This window comes from Rissa tridactyla, chromosome 4 (assembly GCF_028500815.1).
Source record: "Rissa tridactyla isolate bRisTri1 chromosome 4, bRisTri1.patW.cur.20221130, whole genome shotgun sequence".
NCBI lineage: Eukaryota > Metazoa > Chordata > Aves > Charadriiformes > Laridae > Rissa > Rissa tridactyla.
In genome coordinates this window covers 47,329,037-47,353,188 of record NC_071469.1, presented here as the reverse complement: position 1 = coordinate 47,353,188, position 24,152 = coordinate 47,329,037, and the positions used below count along the sequence as shown (strand labels likewise).

Genomic DNA, 24,152 nt, shown 5'->3' with positions numbered 1-24,152 from the left:
AGCCCAGACTTCTCTAGAATAACCCAGGGATACTGCTCTGCAACTCAAATGAAATTTGAACTGAATTTGTAATTCAAAGAGAAGTAGTAGCTTCAACAAAAAAGCCACAAACCCACATGGAAAACCATTTATTTCATCTCTATTGTCTCCATGCAGAGCAGACCAATACAGATGAAGGGGGAAAATGCATAAGAGCAGCTGAAAAAATAGAGCTAGAAAATACGATTCTCTCTGCATTTCCAAAAGTGACAAATGTGGTGGAGTGGTGCTCCATTTCCTCCCAAGGCTCTCCATCCTCAGCCACAGGGCTGACGTAGTGGAAAACTAATGAGCTCCTTCCTCCCTCCCGCCCGCAAGCCCCGTGCTACCTCCTACCAGGGTATCTTCCCAAGAACCACAGACTGTCCAGGCCTGTGGTAGCAGCCAAGAAAAACAACTCAGGAATTCTTTCTTCAGCGTCATCCATTTCACATTCCTGAACGCCGAGCACAAAATCCTGACTGCAGTTTTCAGTCTTGGCAAGGCTCCGTGATGATGCAACAACGCCAACTCACAGGCACTCACCTGGCAATGCCTCAACTTAAATGCCAACCTCATTTTGAGAAAGCCATCTTGGGAAGCAGCAGGCACATCTTTCTGTGGAAACCTGCTTCCTCCAGAGCCCTACTACAGGGTGTGCTTCGCTTCAGTCCTTGGGGAAGGGAGAGCAGGGGGGAGGAGAAAACACCCCAAAGCTAGAACTAGAGGGTTAGCATACTCTTTCAGTCCCTGCAGGCTAGTCAGATTAATCCTCCTTCCAGGAAAGCAGGAAGCGGACGCTACCTTCAGACTTCCTGACAAATGAATGATAGAGGGAGTACGTTGGCAAAGGAAGGCAACTTTGTAAAGAGGAATAAAAACATTGCACTAAGCCTCCCTTGTTGTTGCAGTGAAACTAGTTACCGATGTAAGCCTGGGGTAAGGAAAGCTGAAAAGATTTTAAACAGCAGTTCCTGGGCAGAGAGAACTGCAAGCGTGAGCTCTCCAGCGCTCTCTGAAAAGTAGGACAGGAGCTGTCATAAAAAAAGAACTGTGTCAACAGTTCAGGAATCTCTTAGGGAAGTAAATGCCTCTGCTGTGGGCAGCATACCTGCCTCGTTGCTCTGACCCAAATCGCCCTCTCAAGGGACAAGGCCTCTTGATAAGGCCCTGTGCAGACTGGAGAGCTGTACTGATTTACAAAAGCTGTTTAAAAACAGAGCTGAGTTGGTGCAATACGCATTGTGGCACCTGTTTTATGTCCAATGACTCTGCTAGTTCAATTAGATCTGTTTTTAAACAGATTTAAGCTAGGTGAGGATAAGCTCTGCAGAAGGGATGATCTAGTAATTGTGCACATCTCTGCAGTAAGAAAACATCCCTGTGGAACAACGGCCTGGTCAGGCCCGGGAGCTGGGATGCAGGAAAGCACTAGAAATGTAATTTACTTTCATGGAGCTCAAATTGCCAAAAATTTTATCCCAGGAGTCACACAACTCCTCTTAAAGCATACTTATTGTCACCCTTTCATATCCCTTTCTCTCCTTACTTAGCACATAGCTTTTCTAGACCTGTTTTTTAAAATCTTTTCACCAGACGTTTCACCCTTCCCATTTCACCCTCCCTCCAGTATTCTTCGCTGCTGTGCCCCTTCCTTTAAGGGCTGTCAGTATTATTTCTTATCCATTCATCCCCAACAGACTAACTCCACTGTGAGGTAAGAACCCCAAAAATAGGCTGCCATCTACATTTTTAGTTATAGCATGCTCTTAAATAGTCTACACTGAACAGAGGGAAAGCTATCCAGGGGTTATCGGTTCCTGACCAGGCTGTAGTGTTCAACTATTGCCCAAAATGCCCAGACCTCTGCCATGACAGTCTAGGGCTGCTGTAGCATGCCAGGCAGGGCTAACATGCTACACCTCGAGAGAGCTCTGAAGCATGGTGTGGGGCAGAGGATGGGTGATTTGAGTCTTGAAAGCAGGCTCAGAGCCACGTTCAGCTAATCGTTAGGAGGAGAGGGAGCTCAGCTGCAACAGCTACATGGCCTTCCTTCCAGATGTAGGTGACCTGGTAGCACGGCAACAGAAGAAACATTAACTGACCATTTTTCAGATAAACAGGCTGTGCTGGCTATTGGAGTGGTTAGGGCTGAGGCAAGTAATCTCCAAGCTGAGCTATTTAATTGTAGTGACCTATCCTAAAGTGCCTCAAGCTTTTGGCTCGATTTCAGCACGAACAAATACAAAATAGACCAAAGACGTGGACTGCTGAGGCTAATACTACCTTTAGGAACAAGTGATGTCAATGAAAAGCCGGAGATCAAGTTGGAAAGGGTCTTTTCCCCTCTATCTCATAGCACCGTAACTTCTCATGGGTAGGGAGCTCTGGCTAAAGCTGTTAGCTTATTGTTGCTTTGCCATTCTTCTTCTGCCTCCAGCTGTTAAGAGTGGTAGGAAAAATGCTTCCTCTTCATCAGTTACAGGAATCGCCTCTGTTGTTTTCATGCGAGAGCTTGGGAGGTGCAGTTCCATCAGAATGAATCAAATGAAACATTGTCCATTTGCTGTGGAGCACTCGTTCAGTTCATTTCTGCTCACTGTATCTTTTGCTCCATAAACAAACAAACAAACAAACAAAAAACCCGGAAGCCCCGATGTGTGGATTTTAGCAGAACAGAGATAGGAGAGCCAGGGAATGAAGTCTTGCACACACAGACCTCTTTCTCACCTGCTTCTCATACTAGCAGCCAGATCCGCACACACACACAGAGGAAGTAATATTAGTGTTCCTTATTGCTTTGTAACAGCTCAGAGTCACTGTGGTGGGTGGCCCTGGGAGGCATCATGAGGTCTGCGCAGAGGTCACTCAGTTGTGAGCGAGAGTAGCACCATGACTGTAATGCCTGTACACAGGAGCAGAATTTGCTGCAGGGAGTTCCTGGGAAAGAAACAGCAAAATTAGGAGGAGCCATAGACCAATCCCAACAGGCTCATGAATGGTTTGTTCTTTGTCCTTCCAAATCTACCACATGGAGAACACAACAGCTGTATGAAGCCACTAACACAGCTGAGAAGACTCCTTCCCAGCACCCCAAGCAAAGTTGTTGTCTATAAACTGACATGTATTTGTTCCATTCAGCTGCATGGCCTGACTTCAGGTTTCAAAATCAATTTAAGCTGATTCAGTCATTCAGCTACCCAGGTATATATTCCTGTCCTTTCCCTCACAAGAGAACCAGCACTTGTGCAGCATGTTAACAGATACTTTAGGGACCTCATCCAGCTAACAACTACAGTTATGAAAATTAAAAAAAAGCTGATGAATTTTGCCATTGTTTTAGCACCATCTCAGGTTTATGCTGGATTGAAGTGACCAGGTACCTACTGCCTCTGCATACTCTGCCAACAGATCTGCCAGCACAAGAGGTTACCAACCCAAAAGCAAGCTCCCAACTGGCTATTAACATTTCTCCACCAGAGGTTCCTGCCTCCTCAGACATAACTGTGGAGCTGTTTTTTGAGCACTTTGTTAACAGTTTCAGTCAAAATGAACTAGGTGAGACAAGGCTTCTTGGCTACTGAACTACTGCAGTTACCTGTCTCACCACAACTGAAATAGGAAGGAACATTCAGGGGCAGCTCTGCCAGCAGATCTGAGAGGGCCTTTACTGTGGTACACCTGGATTTGGACCTGCTACAGCCTTAATCAGGCTGCAAAAAACTAGAATAATACAAATGAGGGGAGGCCAGATATACCAGAATATTTATACTGGTGTAGAAGAGAGATGACTGAGGTGGGATACAATAACAGACTATGAAATGCTGAATAATAAAGAGAAGAAAACCATCATTTTCTACTCACACAGCAACACAGCAGCATCTAATAAAAATTAATAAGCAAGAAAAAAACCCCAATAATAAGAATCATCATTTAACACACTGCAGTCAAACTATGCTAACTTGCTGCAGAAGGCAGATTGCAGAAGCCCAAAATAACGGATAGGGTCAAAAAGGGATGAGAGTAGCATGTGAAGAATAGGTTCACGTGTGGTTATCAGACACACGCCTCTATGGGGCCCTAAACCACTACGTGTCAGAAGCTGACAAGAGTGGAGAACGAGTCACCTTACTAGACATGTTTCTAAGCAACCTGCTCTAGCTGGTCATGCCACATACTGCACTAGCACAATCTTTGAGACTGACCCAGTTGAAGGTTTTCATGTTTTATAGGGTCTTTGTAGTCCCATAAATGCAATAGCTAGCGCAACAGTCTATCTAGATTCCATCCCTATCTTGCCTGTGGGATCTGGAAAGCTGGAATTCATGTGGTCCTAGAACAGACGTGGAGAAGGGTTATATCCCTGCTCCCCGGCAGCAAGAATTGCTGCAGCAGAATAGGAGGGAGCACTTACCAAGGATTCTTTTCCTCCAGGAGATCAGGCACAACATTTACCAAGGCAATATACAGAAATCCTCCAGAAGTGAAAGGGAGGATCCAGGCTACCGTTTCCCCTGCACAAATACAGAAAGCTTTTGTTATTACTGTTATTTCTGGGAGAGAACAGAAAAGGCAAAGAAGATACACACATGGGTGTGACAGGCCCCACCCTCCTATTCCTACAGAGGTCCCAGGGAGCCTTACCTGCTCCTTTTGGTGACTGAGCACATATTGCAAAGCAGGCTCCTAGAATCCCCCCCAGAGCTGTAGAAAGCTGCATCTTGGCTGCACTCCAGCGGTCAAACCCAGCCCGAAGTAGGATTGCAAAGTCTCCAACCTAAGAAAAACAAGAGCTGACAGTTAACAAATATGAAAATTCTCAGTTACAAGAATAGTGCTTCAAGACTGTTTCTGGTTTTCCACGTTACCAGTTTCCCAGAGGGAGCAGCTTTCAAAGGGACAAGAAAATGTTACCCAGACCCAGCCCTCCTCTTAGCAGATGAAGCACCCTTGTAATCTCTCATGATGGCAGGATACAAAGCCCCTCTCACCTCATGTGGGATTTCATGCAGGAGAATGGCCATTGTGGTTAGGAACCCAACCTGTAGCACAGGAGAGAAGGTGATTAGGAAACGGTTCCCCCAGCTCTGAGAGATAAGACTTTCATCAGCATGTCAAGGCCCCTTTCTCCAAGTTAAGACTTGTTACTCAGAGTTTAGAGCTATTCAACAAAAGGGTAGATGAGCTAACCCTTCCCTTAATGCCAGTAGAAATGACTAACATGTCCCAAGTTTGAAGAAGCTCTGCACCAGAGGATCAGGATAGGGTGGATTTTTACTGTAGTCTCCATTTTCTCAGAAACTTCCAGAAAATAGGAGGGAACTCCTCATATCTTTGTTTTTTTTGCATGCTGCATCACACTTGACAAGAGGCCTCTGCAGTTCAGTACACAGCTGGCGACAGAAACCTTACCTTTCTGCTGACCAGGAAGCTGGCTGCTACTGCCAAGCCGTGTGTAAAGTTATCAATGGTGTTGGCCAGCAGATTGAGGTATCCACTAATCTGCAAAGAGAAGGAAGAGCCCTGATAAAGGAAGAGACGTAACAAGACAAAAGAAAGCACACGGCTTAGACAAAGGTTATACAGAGTCACTGTCAGATGGGAAAGGTCAGGAAACGGCCCTTCTTCAGATCTTCTGGTGAAGATCTGAAACTATGTCACAGTGCTCAAGTACAAATTAAATGTTATGTTCAATTTTAGAGTAAACTAAGTTTTAGGGTAGGCAAGTACTGTCTGAGATTAGGATAATCACCTTATGCAAATGACAAAGAGATCTAGAAACAGAAAACGAGAAAGGAAAAAGAAGAAAGCTAAAATGCAAGAATATATCTGATTCTAAATCAACCCAATTGTAGGTAACACTGACTAATTTACACCAGTGACTGGCTTCAAATATGACCTGACCTCGTTTTCTAGTCAGGTACTTTAATATCCAACTGTTAAATATCTCCTCTTCAAAAGCTGGCATGAACAATGCAACAGAACAAATGCTGCTGAAATTGCTTTTTATAACTAAACAAATCTTCAAGCATTGTACTAAAAAAGCTTGTGCTTGTGGGTTTGCTTTCCCTTACCAAAGAATAAAAAGAGAAGATAGTGATGACAGTCACCAAAAAGCCACCTACTAGAAGGCTGGATAGCATATATACGCACTTGCCTATAAACACATTTCTTAAAATTATAAGCATAAAACAGCTTCTTTCCTTACAAGTCCATCTCCATGTTAGATTTCCCTGTCATGATAACTATGGTCATCTCCAGACAAATTCTGAGTATTTGACCTGAAGTGATTTATGAGGGTACCACTACAGATATTTTGCTCACTGGTTTTTGGGTTTTTTTCCATCAGATTTAACAAAAACTACTGCATTTCACTATACAGCAGTTTAAATTGTTATCAAACCAGGTGTTAGCCAATATATCAAGCTGTTCCTGAACTGCAAGAACTAAGTCAGCATACACTAACTCCAAATATAGGGCAGCATGCAGTGAGTGAAGAGGAGTGACTGTCTAGAAACTGTGAGGCATTAACCTCTTACTTCACTGTAGCATCAGATGCCAAAGTTCAGCTGGAAAAACACATGTGCTGATGGATTTCATGATCCCTTTTTGGTCTTCTGCTCTTCCCTGTTCTATCAAACTCTGCCTGGGGCACCTTTTCTTCCTGCCATCTGAATGCCATAGCTCAGGTCAGGCTTTCTGTCAAGTCTCTCTCCCCAAAGCATCACCTCTCTGCAGGACACTTCTACTGCACAATCCCAGGACATCTTTATAGGCTTTTGAATTTTAAAAGTGCATTGATGATTAAATATGAAAATAAAGAATTAAGCAAAGCCTAAATACAGATCACGCTTAAGTAATGAACTAAGTAACATCTGCACAATGGATGCAGAAGTTCCTTGCATGTTTTTGCAAGAAGGGGAACACAAAGGGATACATGCAGGCAGACCCATGAACACAGCAGTTTTACTTCTCATTCCTCATTTTCAGTCAAATATGACTGTCTGAAATTTGTCCTTTTCATGTTGGGATTTTATGTGATTGCAGTTTCCCCACAGGCTAGTAATAATTATTCGCATAAGTTTTACACAAAAATGCTTTCCCCGTACCACCGTATAGGGAAAAAATAGACTTCATGATTAAAACATTATGACTTGTTCTCGTCAGTGGCTTGGGCCAAAGCTGTCACTGAAAGACGCAAAGCCTTGGAGTGCTCAGAAATAAATTGGGTTGATTTGACAGTTATGAGCCTCTGACATTTACATTTTGCGAATTCCTAATAGGATATTCTCGTTGCTCATAAAGCACACAGAGAGATGAAGTGTTTATGTTCATGCTTCAGAATTAATGTCACTGTGCAATAAAACATATTTCGACAAATTAGCAAAGACCCCGTGTGCCACAGGGAAAACAAAATAATAAGCAAAGCCGAAGTACTCTATAATGTTTTTACTTGCTGAGGGAATAAAGGCTGCAATGCAGGACAGAACTGATCTATGCCTGGGTGCAAAGGAAGGCTCCCACCTGCAGTTTTCAAGTCAGGACAAATCATTACAGCAGCAGCTGAAGAGCAGAAGTTCTAATACATATGTACAAAGGATGACTGATTACAGCTTACTAATCATTAAGCCCTGAAGGGTAACTTTGTCTGTTTCTTTGTTTAAATAGCATCTTTCACTTTTTTTTTTTTTTTTCTGAAAAAAGGGGGTTACTGAGTGAATAATAGAACCAAAGAAGTCTGGCTTGCTATGGCATCCTCTCTTTTCTTTGCAAGCACCTATTTTGCTCGCTCCCAGCCAACATCGTTTTCCCTGCATGTCCCTTTTCCACCCTGCACTGCATGACAGCCACTTCCCCACCAGGTAGGGGCAGTGAGACTTACCTGCTGGTCTGCCAACCAGGCAGACCTGCCAAGCAGCACACAGTACCTAAGTTCTGCCAGTTTTTCAACTTAGTTTGCATTCCTCCTCTATCGCCATGCTGATTTTTATGGAACTTGCAGAAATCTGATTACCCTCAAGACTTCTATCCTCTTTCGAACTCAGGTAAAATTAATTACGGGTTCAAAAGTTATTGAAAACGAAGGGCAGAACAGATGGACAGACAGATGGAATGACTGCTTATGTTGTTGCCTAAGGAAACAGGCTAACAACGCATGAATATCTTGGTAGTTTTAGTAATTTCTCCCCTATCAGAAGGGCTATTAAAATATTCAGATTATATAGCTCAGAAGGTAGAAAATTGAAACTACACCAGTTAACTCATTAGTTTCTAGTTGACATATTGACAACAGTCTACAAGACTGAGCAGACATGTTAGGATTTTAAAGCTAGAAGGTCTCTCCATTGTTGTCTAGACCTTCTACATAACACAACTGAAACAATCTCATTCAATTTCTGCACAAAGCCCATTGTTTCTTAAGCTATAGCGTACTTTCTACAAAGTAGCTTAAATCACAGAATCACAGAATCTTCAGAGTTGGAAGGGACCTCTGGAGATCATCTAGTCCAACTCCCCTGCTAAAGCAGGATTGCCTAGAGCACATTACTCAGGACTGCATCCAGGCAAGTCTTAAAAATCTCCAGAGAAGGGGATTCCACAACCTCCCTGGGCAGCCTGTTCCAGTGCTCTGGCACCCTCACCGTAAAGAAGTTTTTCCGTGTATTTGAACGGAACTTCCCATGTTCTAACTTGTGCCCATTGTCCCTTGTCCTGTCACTGGGAACCAATGAAGAGTCTGGCACCATCCTCCTTCAACCCACCCTTTAGATACTTGTATGCCATAGTAAGGTCTCCCCTCAGCCTTCTCTTCTCCAGGCTAAAGAGTCCCAGCTCTCTCAGCCTTTCCTCATAAGGGAGATGCTCCAGTCCCTCAATCATCTTTGTTGCCCTATGCTGGACCCACTCCAGTAGTTCCCTGTCCCTCTTGAACTGGGGAGCCCAAAACTGGATGCAGTATTCCAGTTGTGGCCTCACCAGTGCAGAGTAGAGGGGGAGAATGACCTCCCTCGACCTACTGGCCACACTCTTCCCTATGCAGCCCAGGATTCCATTGGCCTTTTTGGCAACAAGGGCACATTGCTGGCTCATGGATAATTTACTGTCTACCAGGACCCCCAGATCCTTCTCCTCAGAACTACTTCCCAGCAGGTCCACCCCTAACCTATACTGGTGCTTAGCATTCTTCCTCCCCAGGTGGAGGACCTTGCACTCGCTTTTGTTGAACCTCATTAGGTTCTTCTCTGCCCAGCTCTCCAGCCTGTCTAGGTCACGCTGGATGGCAGCACGGCCTTCCGGAGTGTCAGCCACCCCTCCCAGCTTGGTATTATCAGCGAACTTGCTGAGGGTACACTCTGTCCCATCATCCAAGTATTAATGAATATACTGAACAAAATCGGACCGAGTATTGACCCCTGGGGGACACCACTGGTTACAGGCCTCCAACTAGACTCTATGCCGCTGATCACAACCCAAATCACAGGTTAAAGCCCACTAGTGACAAAGAATCTACTATGTCTCTAAGGTAAGTTGGTCCAGTGGCAAGTTACCCTCAGTTACAGAGTTGTCTGATTTCAAGTCTGCTACAATTTGGTATAGCTTTAACTATTCAAATTTAGTCATGCCTCTACATGGGTATTTGTATACTTTAAGTCACCCCTGATCTGGCACATCTACAGAGCTAAAGAGCAACCCCTTTACAAATTATCAGTAGTATTTTTGATATTGTCAATAACACTACTGGAAAAAGGCAGATAGCTGTTTTGTTATTGCTATACAGAAAGAGGAACACTTGCCTCTTCTCTTACATACTATTTCCTACTCACCCATCCTCCTGACTGTAGCATGATAATGGAAGAATATGTTCAAACAATTTCCTACTGTGATTCTCATGCCTTTTTCCAGCACACTGGCTTCCTGGAAACTGTCCCTATCTTGTAAATGTGATCTGCATTCTTTCTTAAATATTTGCATGTATCAAAACATCTTAAAATTCATCTCTTCTGACCTCGTGCAGTCACAACGCGCCATTTAAGTAATACAGTAGTATCTGCAAATGTGAAGATACACTGTTTTTATAAATAACCACTTAGAAAAACTGAGAAACTAACTTCTAAGTGTTACAGTGGGTAGCTTCAACTGTCAAAACCCTTCCAAAAGGTGCCTTAAACGGAAATGTGCAGCTCACAATTGGTACAATGCAGGCACTAGAGAATATAAAATCATGGCAGAAAAAAATAAGCAAATAAAGATATAGCTACTATATAACAAAACGTGAAAGTACTGTACTTTGGTGTCAGGATTCAGCCAAAATGCACATCATCAGACTTATGCCTGCACAATAGCGACTTTGCCTCTTTTGCATAAGCTGCAGTGCAGATTTTCTCCAAAATTTTTTGCTATTTCCTCCCTGCTGTGGCTTGGACAGACACTTTGACAGCACAAAATTAAGCACAACTCACTCAAACACCGAGTTCCTCAGTCAGGCACAGTTCTTTCCACAGACAACTCATCCTCCTGATTGAATTTTAAAACATGTGCTCCGAAAACCTAAGATGTGAAGGTCAGTTTGTGGGTCTCTTACCTTGATTCTGTTGTCTGTTGGACAAGACTGGAGAGAAGAGCCATTACACTGAGTTGAACCCTTTCCTGCTCTTTGGGATTGGCCTGCCACCTTCGGCAGGGGGTAGCCACTTCCATTGTGAATCTTTCCTGCTGGTGCTTTGGAATCACAGCCCTAAATTAGGGGAAAACAACTTGTTACTGCCTTTTTGTCAGAGCATGAATCAGGGTCAGAATTCTGATCTTCACTCTTAATCCTTTTATCCTTACAATGCAAATCAGCAGCTTTGGTACCCCAGTTTAATAACGACAACTGCCATAAATAAGACAGATTTCACAGAGTATTGTGACATCTGCACTGTGAGACAAGAACAGACTTCCCCAATCACCAAGAGAAGAAAAGTAGAAAGAGAGAGGAGGAATTGGAGTCACGCCCCCTTGGCATGAGCCAGGTTTCACTGGAAGGACGAGGGACTGAGTCTGCCACTCCTGCTGGCAGCTGCTGCCCAGAGAAATACAACTCTATCTGGGCAGGGGATGGGAGAAAAAAAGAGTTTTACTAAGTCTAGAGAATTATTCCAAACAACAAAACGTTCATCTCGGACTTCAGTCTCTCTGTAAATGAGAAGATTCATTTCAGACTTTAAAGTCTCATGTTGAGTCAAAGTAACACCTAATTGCTCTCATGCAGTGCCTGACATGCAGTTTCACCTGTCAAAAGACATGCCACAGCAAGGACCGAACAGTCTATAGGAGCTGCTGCTAAGTGTTGTGCTGAGGACTAGCTCCTCTCCTCTATCTTGGAATTACCTTCTGGTACCTCTGTCTACGTTGCCCCTTTGCAGCTGGGTGACTCTCCTCTGAACCATTACTTAGTATTATCTGGCCCCTTATATATACTTAATATAATCATAAACCCCTCCTACCACACAAAGTTACCCGAACAAACACTTTGTCCAGGCCACACTCAAGAAGAGTGAGCTGTGAGGAACGCCTTCCAGAGAAGGCTGGTCTTTGTTCTGACTGAGGACCAAGAAGGGAAGCGAGTCACAATGGCTCAGTGGAAAATGCACCAGCAAGCTGCTATCCCTCAAAGCTTACTTGAGCAAAAGACTCATCTGCAGCGCACTCCAGCTCCCAGTCCCCATAAAAGGAGAGCTCTCCTACACAAACCACATCAAGAACAAAACCAGCCCAGAGGTGAGAAATCACAGCTAAAACCACAAAACCAAAGCCTGGAGTGAAACACCTTCTAGAGCCCAGTGTCAAAGAAGTGACAAAAAGCTGCCAAATGGCATTGACAAACTACTCACAGCTCCAGGATCATTTGCTGAGCCTGTCAGATAGGGCAGATGAGGTGTTTAGTACAGTGGTCCAAACATAGCAGCACACCCTCCCCTCCGGCTGCTAACTTACCACACTGGGGCACTCCTTCTCTTCTTTCTCTAGGAAGATCTTCTCTAGAATGAGGAAGGTCAGGAAACCAATGATCACCCAGAGACCCAGAAGTTTCTGCTGCTGGAAGCTCTGCCCTTCTCCTGAGGGACAAGTGAGAAATCTTCATGTCACTATCAAGTACACCGTGTTTCCCACATGTGAACCCACCCTGCCTCAGACAGTTTAACCAGCAGTTCCAAGACAAAAAACAAGATGCAACAATGGAAACACCTCCTGTAGGAATAAGGAGCAAACACATTGCACAGCAAATTAGTTTAACTTGCACATTCTTGATCTAACAGATATCATCATCTCAGGACACTCACAGTGAGAGCCCCCACCCCTTTTGCTTCAACAGTGCAATCCAGAATATTTCCTGACAACACTGGGAATTTTCCTGAACTCCAGAGGCAAGTGAATATTACAGCAATAGAAATCCTGCAGCTGTATCCACTGAGCAGCAAGCCCTGACATGAAATCTGCCATTAGTGGAGCTACAGACTCACCTTCCCCTTTCTGCCACACCTGGGCAAGTTATTAAGCCCAAAGCTATAAACTTTCTTTTCAGTTACAGCCAAGCTTGTGAGATAATCATCCATTCAGCCTAGCTGCAAAAATGGAGATTGCATTGCAGCGGGAGAACAGAACGACTCTGTAATGCGGCTTACATGGGTCAAGGAAACCTTTATGCTTCAGGACAGTCTGGCAGAAGCAAACAAGCTAGAGCAGGAAGACAGAGTCATTTGGGAACCACTGCAGAAAGGCGGGGGAAAAAGGACAACAGGTTCTGCTGGCAGTGCTAGAGTCATGAGGAAGAAGAGGACCAAAGCCCCAGCAGATGTGAAATCCCAGGACGTAGGTGCAAGGAAGTCTGCGAAACCCTGAGCACCCTTTTCCCTCTCTCATATTTTCAGTGTGAAAATGATTTCTCGGTTTGTCAACAGGTGGGATGCAGCAGCACTTGCTTTCTATGCTATCAGTTTGCTGAAGCAGAGATACAATCACCACAGGTTTCAACAACCCTGGCTATCTGAGGGGTGAAGGAGATACACCGAGACCACAAGCTCTATCCCAACCCATACAGTGTTTAGTTCTCTGGCAAACACAGCTTTCTGTCATCTGCATTTCCTTTTTATCCCCCTGCTCCTGCATCTTAGACATGGCTCTGTGGACAATTTTCCATTACTTTCTTGAGCAAAGACTGAGAGGGCAACACATTTGGGCTTCCATAGATCGAAGTACCCACCATCCCCACCTGACATGGTGCACACGTTCATGTACCAGACCACCCACGCAATAACAACTTCGCATCAGGTTAAAGAAGCATTCCCTTTCCTTACAGAAATGACAAAGGAAAATCAACAGAGATTTACAGGAGTCCAAGGCAAGACAGGAAAAGCTGATAGACAAGAAATCCATTGCTAGTTACTAAACATAAAGAAACCATGTCCAACTCAAGAAGCCTCCAATCTCAAAATCTTTGGAGGACTGCAGAGTACAAAAATGAAGTATTATTTTATTGTTCTTATATCCTTCCCTCGGCTTTTACACAGTGTTTGAGAGAGAATACCAGCCTAGACTAGTTCTTGGCCTGACCCAGCCTGGCTGGTCTTGTGTTTTCAAGATGGAACAGACTCAAAAAGTGTAGCAGTAGGCGTAGCACGGACTGTTTCTAGGCACATAAGACTTTCATACCTGTCGTTGCACTGCATGTGTAGGCCCACGCTTCAGGAAGCAGGTGCAGAAACACATTCCCCAGTAGTCCTCCAATTGCAAAACTCAACAACTGCTTCAAACGGTGTGATCCAGCTACAAAAAAAATAAAAAAAAAAAAGACCCCAAAACTGATCACAACTCAGCCGGGAGCCAAAACATTTCCAGCTGAGATTTTGCACAAAGAGACTTAAATTGGAAGCATCTGCAAAGCAAGTTTTCAAAGGAGTGAGCATAAAAGAAATAGCTGGAGTGCAAGAAAAAGCCCTTGCACCACTTGGCTGGGACAGCAGTGTGTGGGAGGGTCCTGGACCAAGCAGGGTGCAAAACAAACAAGCAATGCTCTTTGTACAAGCGCCATCCAGGGCTCGCATTTGTCCAAGGACTCCCTACCAAATTAGCAGGTGTGGACTAAAGTACCGGAAATGGACTGTCTGTTTTAGAGGACAGTAGTTCTATGACAAGGTGCTGTTCATCACTGTGCCGTTCAGTCACAACCCAGGACTTTTGGCTTCAGAAAGGCTAATGCAGGTAGCAGGCTTACCTTCTGACCGCAGAGCGGCTCCCGTCTCAAATGGGATCACCAGCAAGGGGAAGACCCCACTCAGCCCCACCATGAACGAACCGATGAGGGAACAAATCCAGGCATCCAGCCGCTCGCTGCTGAAAAGGTTTCCCCAGGACTCTGCCTCCTTCTCGCACAGAGGACCAGAACTAGCAGCAACATGACTCTTCGGGAGCTGCTGCGCTTCACAGGCCGCGATTAGAAACAAGGAGAGCGTCCCATCAAGCAGAAGCTTTTGTTTTGTCATCGCTAAGTGGTCTCAGCCAGGCTGGCCAATCTCTGAAAAGAACAGGGGAAAGCAGTTCTGAGAGCGTGCCCGAGACTCCCTCCCACTATCCCAGAGGAAAGGCCTCAGTCACACCATCCCCTCCCTCAGCATCTTAGCACAGGTATGTATCCCCATAAGGAACATCTGAAACTCTTCCCGATTTCAACACAGCGCTAAAGGACAGGGAGGCTGTTTATCATCAGGTGTATGAAAGTGCACATGAGACATCTTGTGAAAGAGTCTGGCTTTCAGCATCTCCCCTCAGGTGGGCTGGACAAGGACTCCAAGTACCCTTGTCTTTGCCCTTCAGTGTCCCAAGGCTTCAGAGAAAGGTATCGACCAGAGATGCTACCCAGATAAGACTTCTCTTTGCCGTGGAACAGCATCCATATCACAAATATGGATGCAAGACAGGCAACATAACAGACGTCTGTAAAATCATGAGTGGTGTAAAGATGGCGAACAGGGCTAGATTATTCACCATCTCTTCAGATGAAAAGTGCTAACAGCCACCACATGAAGCCAGTGACGGTCAGCTTCAAAACAACACAAACAAATGTGACTCTTCATCAGCAGGTAACTTGTGTGATAGTACTTCTCAAAAAATGATGGAAAATTTTACCAGGGATTCAACAAAAGACAGGACAAGTACTAGAAAGACAAATCTATTGATTTTTCACGGTTAGACAGCTCACATTAGACTTAGGAAATCCCCTTATCTGAAAGGAGCTGGAGGCTGGAAAAGTAGTTGGAAAATATCATATATACTTGTCCTATTTTTATTCTTTCCTACAAGGATACTGGGTTAGATGGTCTCCTAGTCAAAATCAGCACAGCTGTTACTAAGAACTCTTCAGTCACAAGAAAACTGGAGAAAAGCGGACATATTAGAATAGGAAAATAAAGATAATTACACTCTCGTTGGCAAGCAGGGAAGGAAAGCAAATGATGCAAAGGCTGAAGTACAAATGCTCCTTCAGTCTCCAGAAGAAAAAGTGAAATGTGACAAGCAAAATTAACTTGGAAATGGGAGAAAAGAGTGGGTTAGAAAAGAATGGCTTAACAAATGTTTACAAAACAGCTGTAGATTCAGAGGGAATAATGGCATTCACCTGAAAGCATTTAAGAAACAAGTCAAAGTCATCTCTGAAGCATTAGTGACCATCTTTGAAAATTTACAGGAATACGGGAAGGCCACAGAAGGCTGGAGAAGCATCATGCCTCACCTACCTTTACAAAAAGAAAAAAAAAGGTGGGAGAAGACTTAAGAAGTTACAGACCAGTAACTTCAATCCTCTGAAATAGTCTTGATCAAGTTAAATGATCAGTTTGTAGTTACCTACAAGATAAGAAAGTGATAAAGATAGCAAAGCATTAAGTAACAGCCAGACAGAAAGGGGCCTGAAATTACCAAGACAAAATTCAGGGTGTTGGAACCAATCTAAGGACTCACCACAGCTGAAAAAGATGGTGTTGCCCCTCGTCCCCCACCCCTGCATGAACCATCCCCTCCCCATGCTCACACTTGACTCCATGAGTGAGCAGGGTCAGAACAAATTAGCAGGAAAACTGGTTTTTTTTAAAGGCTTGGCCATTTTCCAATTTCAGTCCCTGAGCCAAATCACTGCAGGAGGAAGGCCCAGCTGCAGTGAGCAATCAAAAAGAAAAGGACAGGGTCCCATGTTTCCCATGAAGGAGAACACTGAGTTCCAGTGACCACGGACACCAGGAGCAGGGAGGATAGAAGATGGAGTCAATGAAGACACTGGCTTACCTAGCTGTGCGAGAACCGCTAAAACTTCTTGTGGTAAGATAATGTCTGATCAAGTGTAAACTCTACTGACCCATACAAAACCCATCACTTTTTTTTTTTTCTCCCTTCAAGAAAAAAATAATCCCTCAATATAGCAAGTTCAAACCAGCTCAGGATTTTGTGGCATCTTACTGCAGTATTTTGAACTGTCTGCAGGAACCCTAGACCTACCTATAGCATACCATCGAACCAATCTTGGTAAAGATCAGTACAAAACAGTATACTAAGGGGGAAAAAAAAAAATCAAATGGACACGACAAAACAGTAACTCTGATGTGTCACCAAAAAAGTAAAAATGCCTACATGCATTACAATGATTCAGAAATTAATTCCAAGCCAGGAGGCTTATGTTGCTGGAAAGTAGGCAAATGACATCCTGGGACATATTAGTAGCTACACTGTAGATGTGACACAGAAGCAGTGATTCCATTCCACTCCACACAGGTGAGACTTTAGCCAACAGACTGCACCCAGCCTCACATACTCTTCTTTATAAAAGAGATGCAAAAATCAGAGACATCGCAGTGCAAAGAAACAAAAATTAGGGTGTAGAAATCATGACGTGGAAAAAACGACTGAGGGACCTGGGTGTGTTTTGTCTTAAAAAGATAACACTGAAGGGAACAGAACACTATGCATCCATTAAAGATCACGAGAAAGGGGGAAAGCGCTCAACTCTTCTTCCACATTGTAGCAGCAGCTCAAATGGTAAACAATATTCAGCCTGGATATGAAGAAACAAATTTACATGTTGCCAAAGTGGTGATATACTGAAACAGGTTATCTATGATGCAGAAACTTCAGGACTGTTTTTTTGGAATTTTGTTTGTTTTTTCTTTTGAGAAAAATAATAAATACCTGATGCAGGTGCTATTTTATTGCAAAGACTAGATCCCTTCTTGAAGTCCCTCTAGCCCTACACCTGTAATTCAATGAGAGCTGCTGAGATCCTTGTTCTACTGGCAGGACTCTACCAAAGGGGGCAGGTTTTCAGCTGTTAATCACTATTGGCACAACCACTGCAAAACATCAGGGAAGGAGGGTGGAGGGGGGGGCGGGGGGGTGGCAGCAAGAGACATTTTTATCTCTTACAGCACTCCACGCACCAATTCAACTCAGGCACAGAAGTGAACAGGCACTGAGCTGATGCTCGGAGCACTAGTAACAACTGTGAGGAGAGCCAGATGGGCCAGAGATGCTGCTCTCTGCCCCGCCACAGAAATATACCTGGGATGCTGCCAGGCCCTCTGGCTCCCCTCACTGGGATTCAGGCTCCCCCACAGCTATGCAGACACACAACTGCGGTAAAACTATGCCACGGAATCCCCCATATTTCTTCTTGAAACAAAACAAAAACACAAAAAAAAACCAAAACAAAAAAAAAACCCAACAAAACCACAAAAAGATGGGAAGCTCTTAAAATGTTAGCTGTCCCCTAACTGAATAGTTTCTTCTGTCCCAAGTACCCATACAGGCTGAAGCCAACAGCCACAGAGGCATCTGCACAGGGAGGTGACAGGACTCTTCCGTCAGACTACACCAGCCACAGGCCTTCTCTCCACTTACTAGCTGCTGCATGACAATCTGCAGTTAGAGAATTTCCTGCTTTAAAAAAAAGATGGGCACCCCTTCCAACCCCAGAGTGGGCCTAATGGGTGCTCTGTTCCTTTACGGCGAGATTAGACCTAGAAAATGACTGAGAACAGCTTACTGTGAGGAGCAGAGCAAAAAATCAGGATTTATACAACCACCACATGCCTATGAAGAGGGAACAAACACACACAGCAAAACAACTGCTCTCTGCAGCTCGGCAATGATGGGAAGCAGCACAAACCAGCCTATTCTGCAACACTGTCATCACAAAGTCAACAGTGTCTGAGAAAGCCTGGAAAAGAAATCACTGCAACTGATGCAACAGGTCCATTTTTTTCCATCTTGTTTCCACTCTCACAGCCCACATCTGCCCCAAGGGACACATGAAAGGGTGTTTGAGGCTAAGTGACCAAACTCCTGGAGAGAGGCACTAGCACACAGGACAAAGACCATGACCAGGTCCCTGAACACAGGCTGCATACCTGGCTTCATGTCCTTCTTACAGCAGCAAAAGGGACCCTTTTCCTCCAAAAAGGGATGGTGGTGGACAATAAATGGGCATGAAGGGGTAGAAAACCAAGTCCCCTAACTCACATTTGGGGCAGTCAACTTTCTGTGGCCCTCAGGTCTGTCTTCTCTTGTTATTCACACAGGAGAAAAATGGTGCATTTCTTTACACCTCTGCTGCTTGACTGTCATTACCTAGTGGCTCAAGAACATCCCTATCTCACACAATAAATTCCTGATGCTTATAAAACCTCTATGAGGAACTTGGTGCATCATCCAGGACGCACACAATCTTTGTGCCCAGCTAATTATTTACAGCATATTCCCAGCATTTGCTTCTTCCTAACACATCATAACCATTTGCTCTAAAAAAATGCACTATTTATCTCTATAGCCCCTTTGCTTCTCTATCTCGTTAGTATACGTTCCTCATGAGACGTTAAGTTTACTTAATGTTTGTAAAGTCTCTAAATTCAAACTGGCTGCTTCTAAGACAAATATTTAAGAGGAAAAAAAAGGAGCAGTCAAGATGTAGTCCCAGAAAAAAAAGCTCAAGAGACAAAATAATAGACTACAGTTGCAGAGCGTGGAAGTCTTTACCTACCCCTAATTTTAGACAACAGCATCCGTTTTAGGAACCCAGCTAAAGAAGGTCTTGAGAAATTTCTAGAGAAAGGACTTGCAGGTTCTAGAGAAGTCTGTGGTCACTGTCAGGCAGAGGCATAACCAGGCTGATGGAGATGTGTTTTTCTCAAGAAGGGTATATGACCTATTTAAGCACATGCATGGGAGAGAAATAGCCAGTGCATCATTTACTTGTCAGTTTTGACACCACCGTTTGGGATCACAGCTCACAGCTGCACCGGATCACAGCCTGGTCACCATTACCACTGGCAGCACTCTCCAGAACACCATGTGTCCCGCGCAGGTCTCTGAGCCGAGCATTCAGGAGTCAGGTCTGCTCAGCTCCTTCTGCAACAGTCTCAGGACTGGAATAACCGTGAGGTCTTCCCAGCTCAGAAAGAAGAAACAAATGAGAATTTGCCATTTACACACCCCTGAGTGGGGGCAGGGGGAGGCTGCACACCAAGCCAAAAGAGCTTCTGCCCACCTCCCAGGAGACTCCTGGGCACACCCCTCCTCACAGCGCTCACTGAGCACCTCTGTAGCAGGCAGCGGCTGAGAAAACACAGACAAAACTTAAAATGTCAAGGCAAAAACCTACTGGAAAAGAGAAAATAAAATATTGACATGACGATGATTTCTGCAGCAACCTGCCATCTACCCTCCTAGACACTCTGCCTTTTCAGACCACACAGCTTCATCTTTGTCTCAGTATAATTGCCCATTGCCACACAATAACATTTTAGATGTTGTTGGGGGGGGGAAATGAAAAAGAAAAGGCTTTTTTACAAGTGTTTTCCCTGGAAGCCGGTTGCTTGGTATTACAGCTGCAAGAGTACTGCATGGAATGGAAAAAAAGTTATTTTCCAGGGAGGAAGCATCATTTTCAGCCAAAAATATTCTCCACAAGCCGCCTCCCTCCATTAGCCCTGTGGAGAGCTTTGAATTCCTCCTGGTAGCCCTGACCTCAGTGGTGGCATAGAAGGCCTCCTGGTCCCGTGTCCGTGCTCCCCACACCCTGAGCACTCCCTTCTGTCTCAATCACTGCCCATCTTTAGGGAATGCACTGCTCCGGCAGGACCCTTCCCCTTTCCCCCATCCCTCTCATAAAATCCCACTTTGCACAGAGACTCGCCTTTCTGCAAATCATGCACATCGCTACATGCGCAGCTAAAAGCTGGAGCTGCACAGGATTAACACCAATGGGGTGCCGCAGATCAGAACAGATCGCAGACCCCGGTCAAATCTAAGAGCTGCCAAGGAAGGCAGTTAAAACACTGACTGAACACTACCGTAGTCTGAGAGACAGCGGCTCCTTCCCCATCCTACCCAGGATGAAAGAGAAAGTTTGTGGATCCAGCAATGGCGTTCACCCCCTCAGGGCTAGGTGGGATTTCTCTCCTCCCAGCCCACTCATCCTGACAGCCGGAGGCAGAGGCCGGGCAGAACCCGCCCCCCCGAGCAGACACCGGTGCCGCAGCCCTCGCCCAGCCTGGGCCATGCTCCGGCACAGCTCTTATCTGCAGGCGATTAACACGGCGGCCCCGCTCCTGTCATTGTTTCTAACATCACGGCGGATGGCGTCTGATGGGACAGACAGCGCGGGTTTTCCATTAGAGGAATGCCGACCAATGCAAAGTGGAACACATTGTGGATGGCCGGGGGAAGGGAGAATTAACCCTGCTCACGCACCTTATTGGACCAGTACAACAGTTGCCCGCCAGGGTTCATGTGCCACCGTGGCCACGCAGACCCCGGCCAGCCCGCGAAGCCGCGGACACCGCGCCGCGCGTCCTGCGGGGGAGGCAGGGAGCGGGGCACCCCCCCGGCGTCGAGACCTTTCCGCGGCATCGTCTGCCGAAGAGAAGCGACTTCCAAAACTTTCTCCGCTCCGTCCCGCTGGGACTGAGCTCCCAGCCCCGGGCACGCCGGGCCACAGGACGCCGTTCCCCCGGCAAGCTGCAGCAAAGGCGAGCTGGACCGGGGGGACGCCGGTCCCAGGAGCCCCAGGGGAGCAGGGGGGTCCCGAGAGCGGCGGCGTGAGGCTCGCTGGGCCGGGGCACGGCTCCCGGCAGCAGCGGCCCGGCGAGGCGCTGCCCCCCCACGTCTTTCCCAAAGTTGCCCTGGTCCGGGCCCCGCCGGTACCGGACTCGGCTCCGCTGCGGGTGGCGCTGCCGCCACCCGGGGCTGAGCTGCGCGGCCATACCGGTCCCCCACCACCCCCCACACCACAACAGCGGACCGGGGTAACCCGGCGACCCCCCCCCGCCCCCGGCTACGCCGCTCCCGGCCCCGCCAGCCGCCGTTACCGTGCGCCGCCGCCGCCACCGTGCCGCGGGCCCCGCCGCTGCCATCCAGCCGCGGCTCGGTGCTAGGCTGCCCCGCCCGGCGGCCCCTCAGCCCCGCCTCCCCCGGCCGGCCACGTCGGTCCCGGCCTCCTCGGCAACCAGCGTCGCCGCCCCGGCGAGGACCCGCCGCCGCGCTCGCTTCCGGGCGCCGGGCGCGCTTCCTGCCCCCCCCGGCCCGACAGCGCTGGACGAGGCCGGGGGGGCGGCCCCAGCTCCGCCAGCTGGGCTCTCGGTGCCTCGGCGAGCCCCCGAGAGCCGGGTCCTAGCCCTAGCGGAAGGAAAGTCCTGGCATCTGGTAGCGATCGTGCGATGTTTTTACGTACCCCCAGCAGGAGCTTCTGGGCGGTGGGACAGAAACAGGCGGGCTGTGGAAAACCTGTCTTTCCAGAATATGCTTACTGAGATCTTTTTACGTTATTTTTTTTTTAAATCAGTCTTAATTGGATTATAAATTCTTCAGGCTCCAGATGTGTAAAGACGAGCGCAGTGGTTTTGAGCAGAATTTCTGGAAGTTGTTAGAGCAGAAGAAAGTATGGCAGCCTCCTCTAGGATTTAGCCTCCAAATGTTTTTTTAAAGAGACGATGACTTTTAAACATATTTGCCTCCTCTTCACGGTTCCTTACAGCCTTCATGATGACATTTATGTAACCCCAGAGCTCCATAACCACCACTGTCCTGACTATTAGTGGAGAGGAATATCCACGGTTCTTGCAGAGATGTGCAGAAACTGCATATGCTCAAGAAACTAGGTCAGAGGAGAAGAGAACAAAGATTTACTTTTATAAAAGCTGAGCTAGTTTGGAGCTGGGTGGTTTCCGATACAGGCATTTTCCAAAATGCACCGATGTACCATTTAGTTCCATCTCTTACCGTTTTCTCTGAGACGGAGAACTTGTTTCTCACACCAATTTTCGCAATGAATCCCATTCCCCAAGGAGACACTGCTGCTGCTTCTTTCTACAGTTTCGCCCTAGCCTCATTACATCATACCAATGTCATGCCCTGGAGCCGGAGTTAGGAATTAAGTCAGCCACAGTGCCTGCACTGGTTTAGCTGCTTTTTCTGCCTCCATCTAACGGGAACACAATCCTACACGCTACTGCACTGCAAATGCAGTTTAAGAAAAGTTACATCTTTCTCACTTGCAAGCAGAATGTTTGTACAGGAAGATGAATTCTGAAAGTGAATTTTTAAAGAAAAAGTATTTTGCATTTTGTTCTCAGGTTCTAAGATTTATGGATCTTGTGTTACACAGCCACTTTGCCACTGCCTGAATAACTACCACCAGTCTTCCTGAGCCTTGCTCCAGTGGCACCGTTCCCTGTGCTGATGGATCATAGCTGTGATTATCACAGTTACAACAAGTACCTCCTCAGGTAAACCAAGCCACACAGAGAATTTTGGACTATTGCAATCAATAGAGGTATCATGGTCTCAGAGAAATGAGTGAGAGTTTACTTTTGACTTCACTGATGTAGGATTTCACTCCAAGAATTTCAGATTTTATGACATTCTGCCATAAGCCAGCGCTGGAAGTATTCTGGACGAAATGTGCACTCAGTACCTCGTGTCATCAAGTGGCAGCTGCTACTACAGCATGCGTCAAATGGAGCTTTTTCACAGTTGGTGAGGGAATTCTTAACTGCAGTGAATTTTCAGTGATAGTCTAGAGACCTGTATAGAAATCAGACTCCAGCAGGCTGGGTCCAAAAGCTGGTATTTTGTCACAATAGAGACTAGCTGACTGGAGCAGGGAGCAGGGACCTTCTCCTGACCCCCGCCCCCAAGCCACGGAGCCGCTTCAACCTGATTTCTCTGAAAGTGACTTTTTGGTTTCTGTATTCTTTACTGAATGATTTCCTCAGCTGAGGAGAAAAAACAAACAAAACAAACAAACAAAAAAAAAAAACCCAAACCCAAACCAGATCACTTTTAAAGGCAGACTAACAAAACCAGTCACCATATATCCAGTTCTTTGACTTATAACTGATGTTCTTGCCTCTCTAACATCTTTACTTGGGTGTCTCCAGCACTTACCCTTGTTACAATCTTTGTGGTCTCTTGTGTCTTTCTTGCCAGAGTGGGGCAATGATGGAACTGCAGCAGCTTTCCAGAGAAAAAAAAAGTAAACCAACTATAGCACACTGTCACCCATGAAGACAAAGCCGTGGGGTACACCTTGTGCACAACCCCTGAAGGCTGGTATGTTGTGCTTCCACAAAAGCCAAGAGATGTCAGTGGAGCTTGGCACATCTTTTGGACAAATAATTTGTTTACTGAAAAATTCAGTCACTCAAAAGTATTAGTCAATTAATGGCAAATTCTGCAAACAGACTGATTTTAAAAACACGATTTTTGATTTTCTTATTGTTATGATTATTTCTTTTAAAATGTACTAAAGTAGTACATTATTGGCTGGGTCACCAATCTGAAAAATGCGTTTAGATCATTCAGCTGAAGAAAAAAAAAAAAAGATGGAATAAATGTAAAAGGAAGAATGGCAAATCAGTTATTCTCACACGCGTAATTGGTTCTTGAGGTTTCTGGAGTTTGTAGCTTCCAGTTGCTCGGGAGCGGCTGGACGCCGTGCTGGGGAAAGCGGCGATCCCGTTAAAGCTGTATTTCTGCAGAGCCACCGCGCGGAGGTGCTACCTGCCCGCGAAACGACATCGCTGGGCCCGGGCCGACTTCCCCTCTCCCTGCCG

General features: G+C 45.9%; 1 protein-coding gene and 1 long non-coding RNA gene across 5 annotated transcripts; one reads left to right on the top strand and one right to left on the bottom strand.

The window, feature by feature from the left end:
• Positions 1-113: 113 nt before the first annotated feature.
• Positions 114-21,567, bottom strand: SLC39A13 (solute carrier family 39 member 13). 4 transcript variants are annotated; one of them, XM_054200560.1, is made up of 12 exons: positions 21,408-21,563; positions 19,079-19,243; positions 15,792-15,900; positions 14,273-14,572; positions 13,711-13,824; positions 11,995-12,116; positions 10,601-10,753; positions 5,431-5,520; positions 5,010-5,060; positions 4,663-4,795; positions 4,433-4,532; positions 114-2,958 (listed from the first exon to the last, which is right to left on the bottom strand). In XM_054200560.1, the coding sequence occupies exons 4-12, from the start codon at positions 14,538-14,540 to the stop codon at positions 2,883-2,885; spliced, it is 1,107 nt and encodes a 368-aa protein (XP_054056535.1). In that variant the 5' UTR covers positions 14,541-14,572; positions 15,792-15,900; positions 19,079-19,243; positions 21,408-21,563; the 3' UTR covers positions 114-2,882. The 4 variants fall into 4 exon arrangements, with proteins under 4 accessions (XP_054056535.1, XP_054056533.1, XP_054056534.1 ...); XM_054200558.1 differs by lacking the exon at positions 21,408-21,563 and adding an exon at positions 19,363-21,252; XM_054200559.1 differs by lacking the exon at positions 19,079-19,243.
• A 9-nt stretch (positions 21,568-21,576) lies between these two features.
• LOC128909206 (uncharacterized) lies at positions 21,577-23,937 on the top strand. The gene is made up of 3 exons (XR_008466277.1): positions 21,577-21,741; positions 22,703-22,823; positions 23,527-23,937. It is a non-coding gene; the product is annotated as an uncharacterized LOC128909206 (long non-coding RNA).
• Positions 23,938-24,152: the final 215 nt, after the last annotated feature.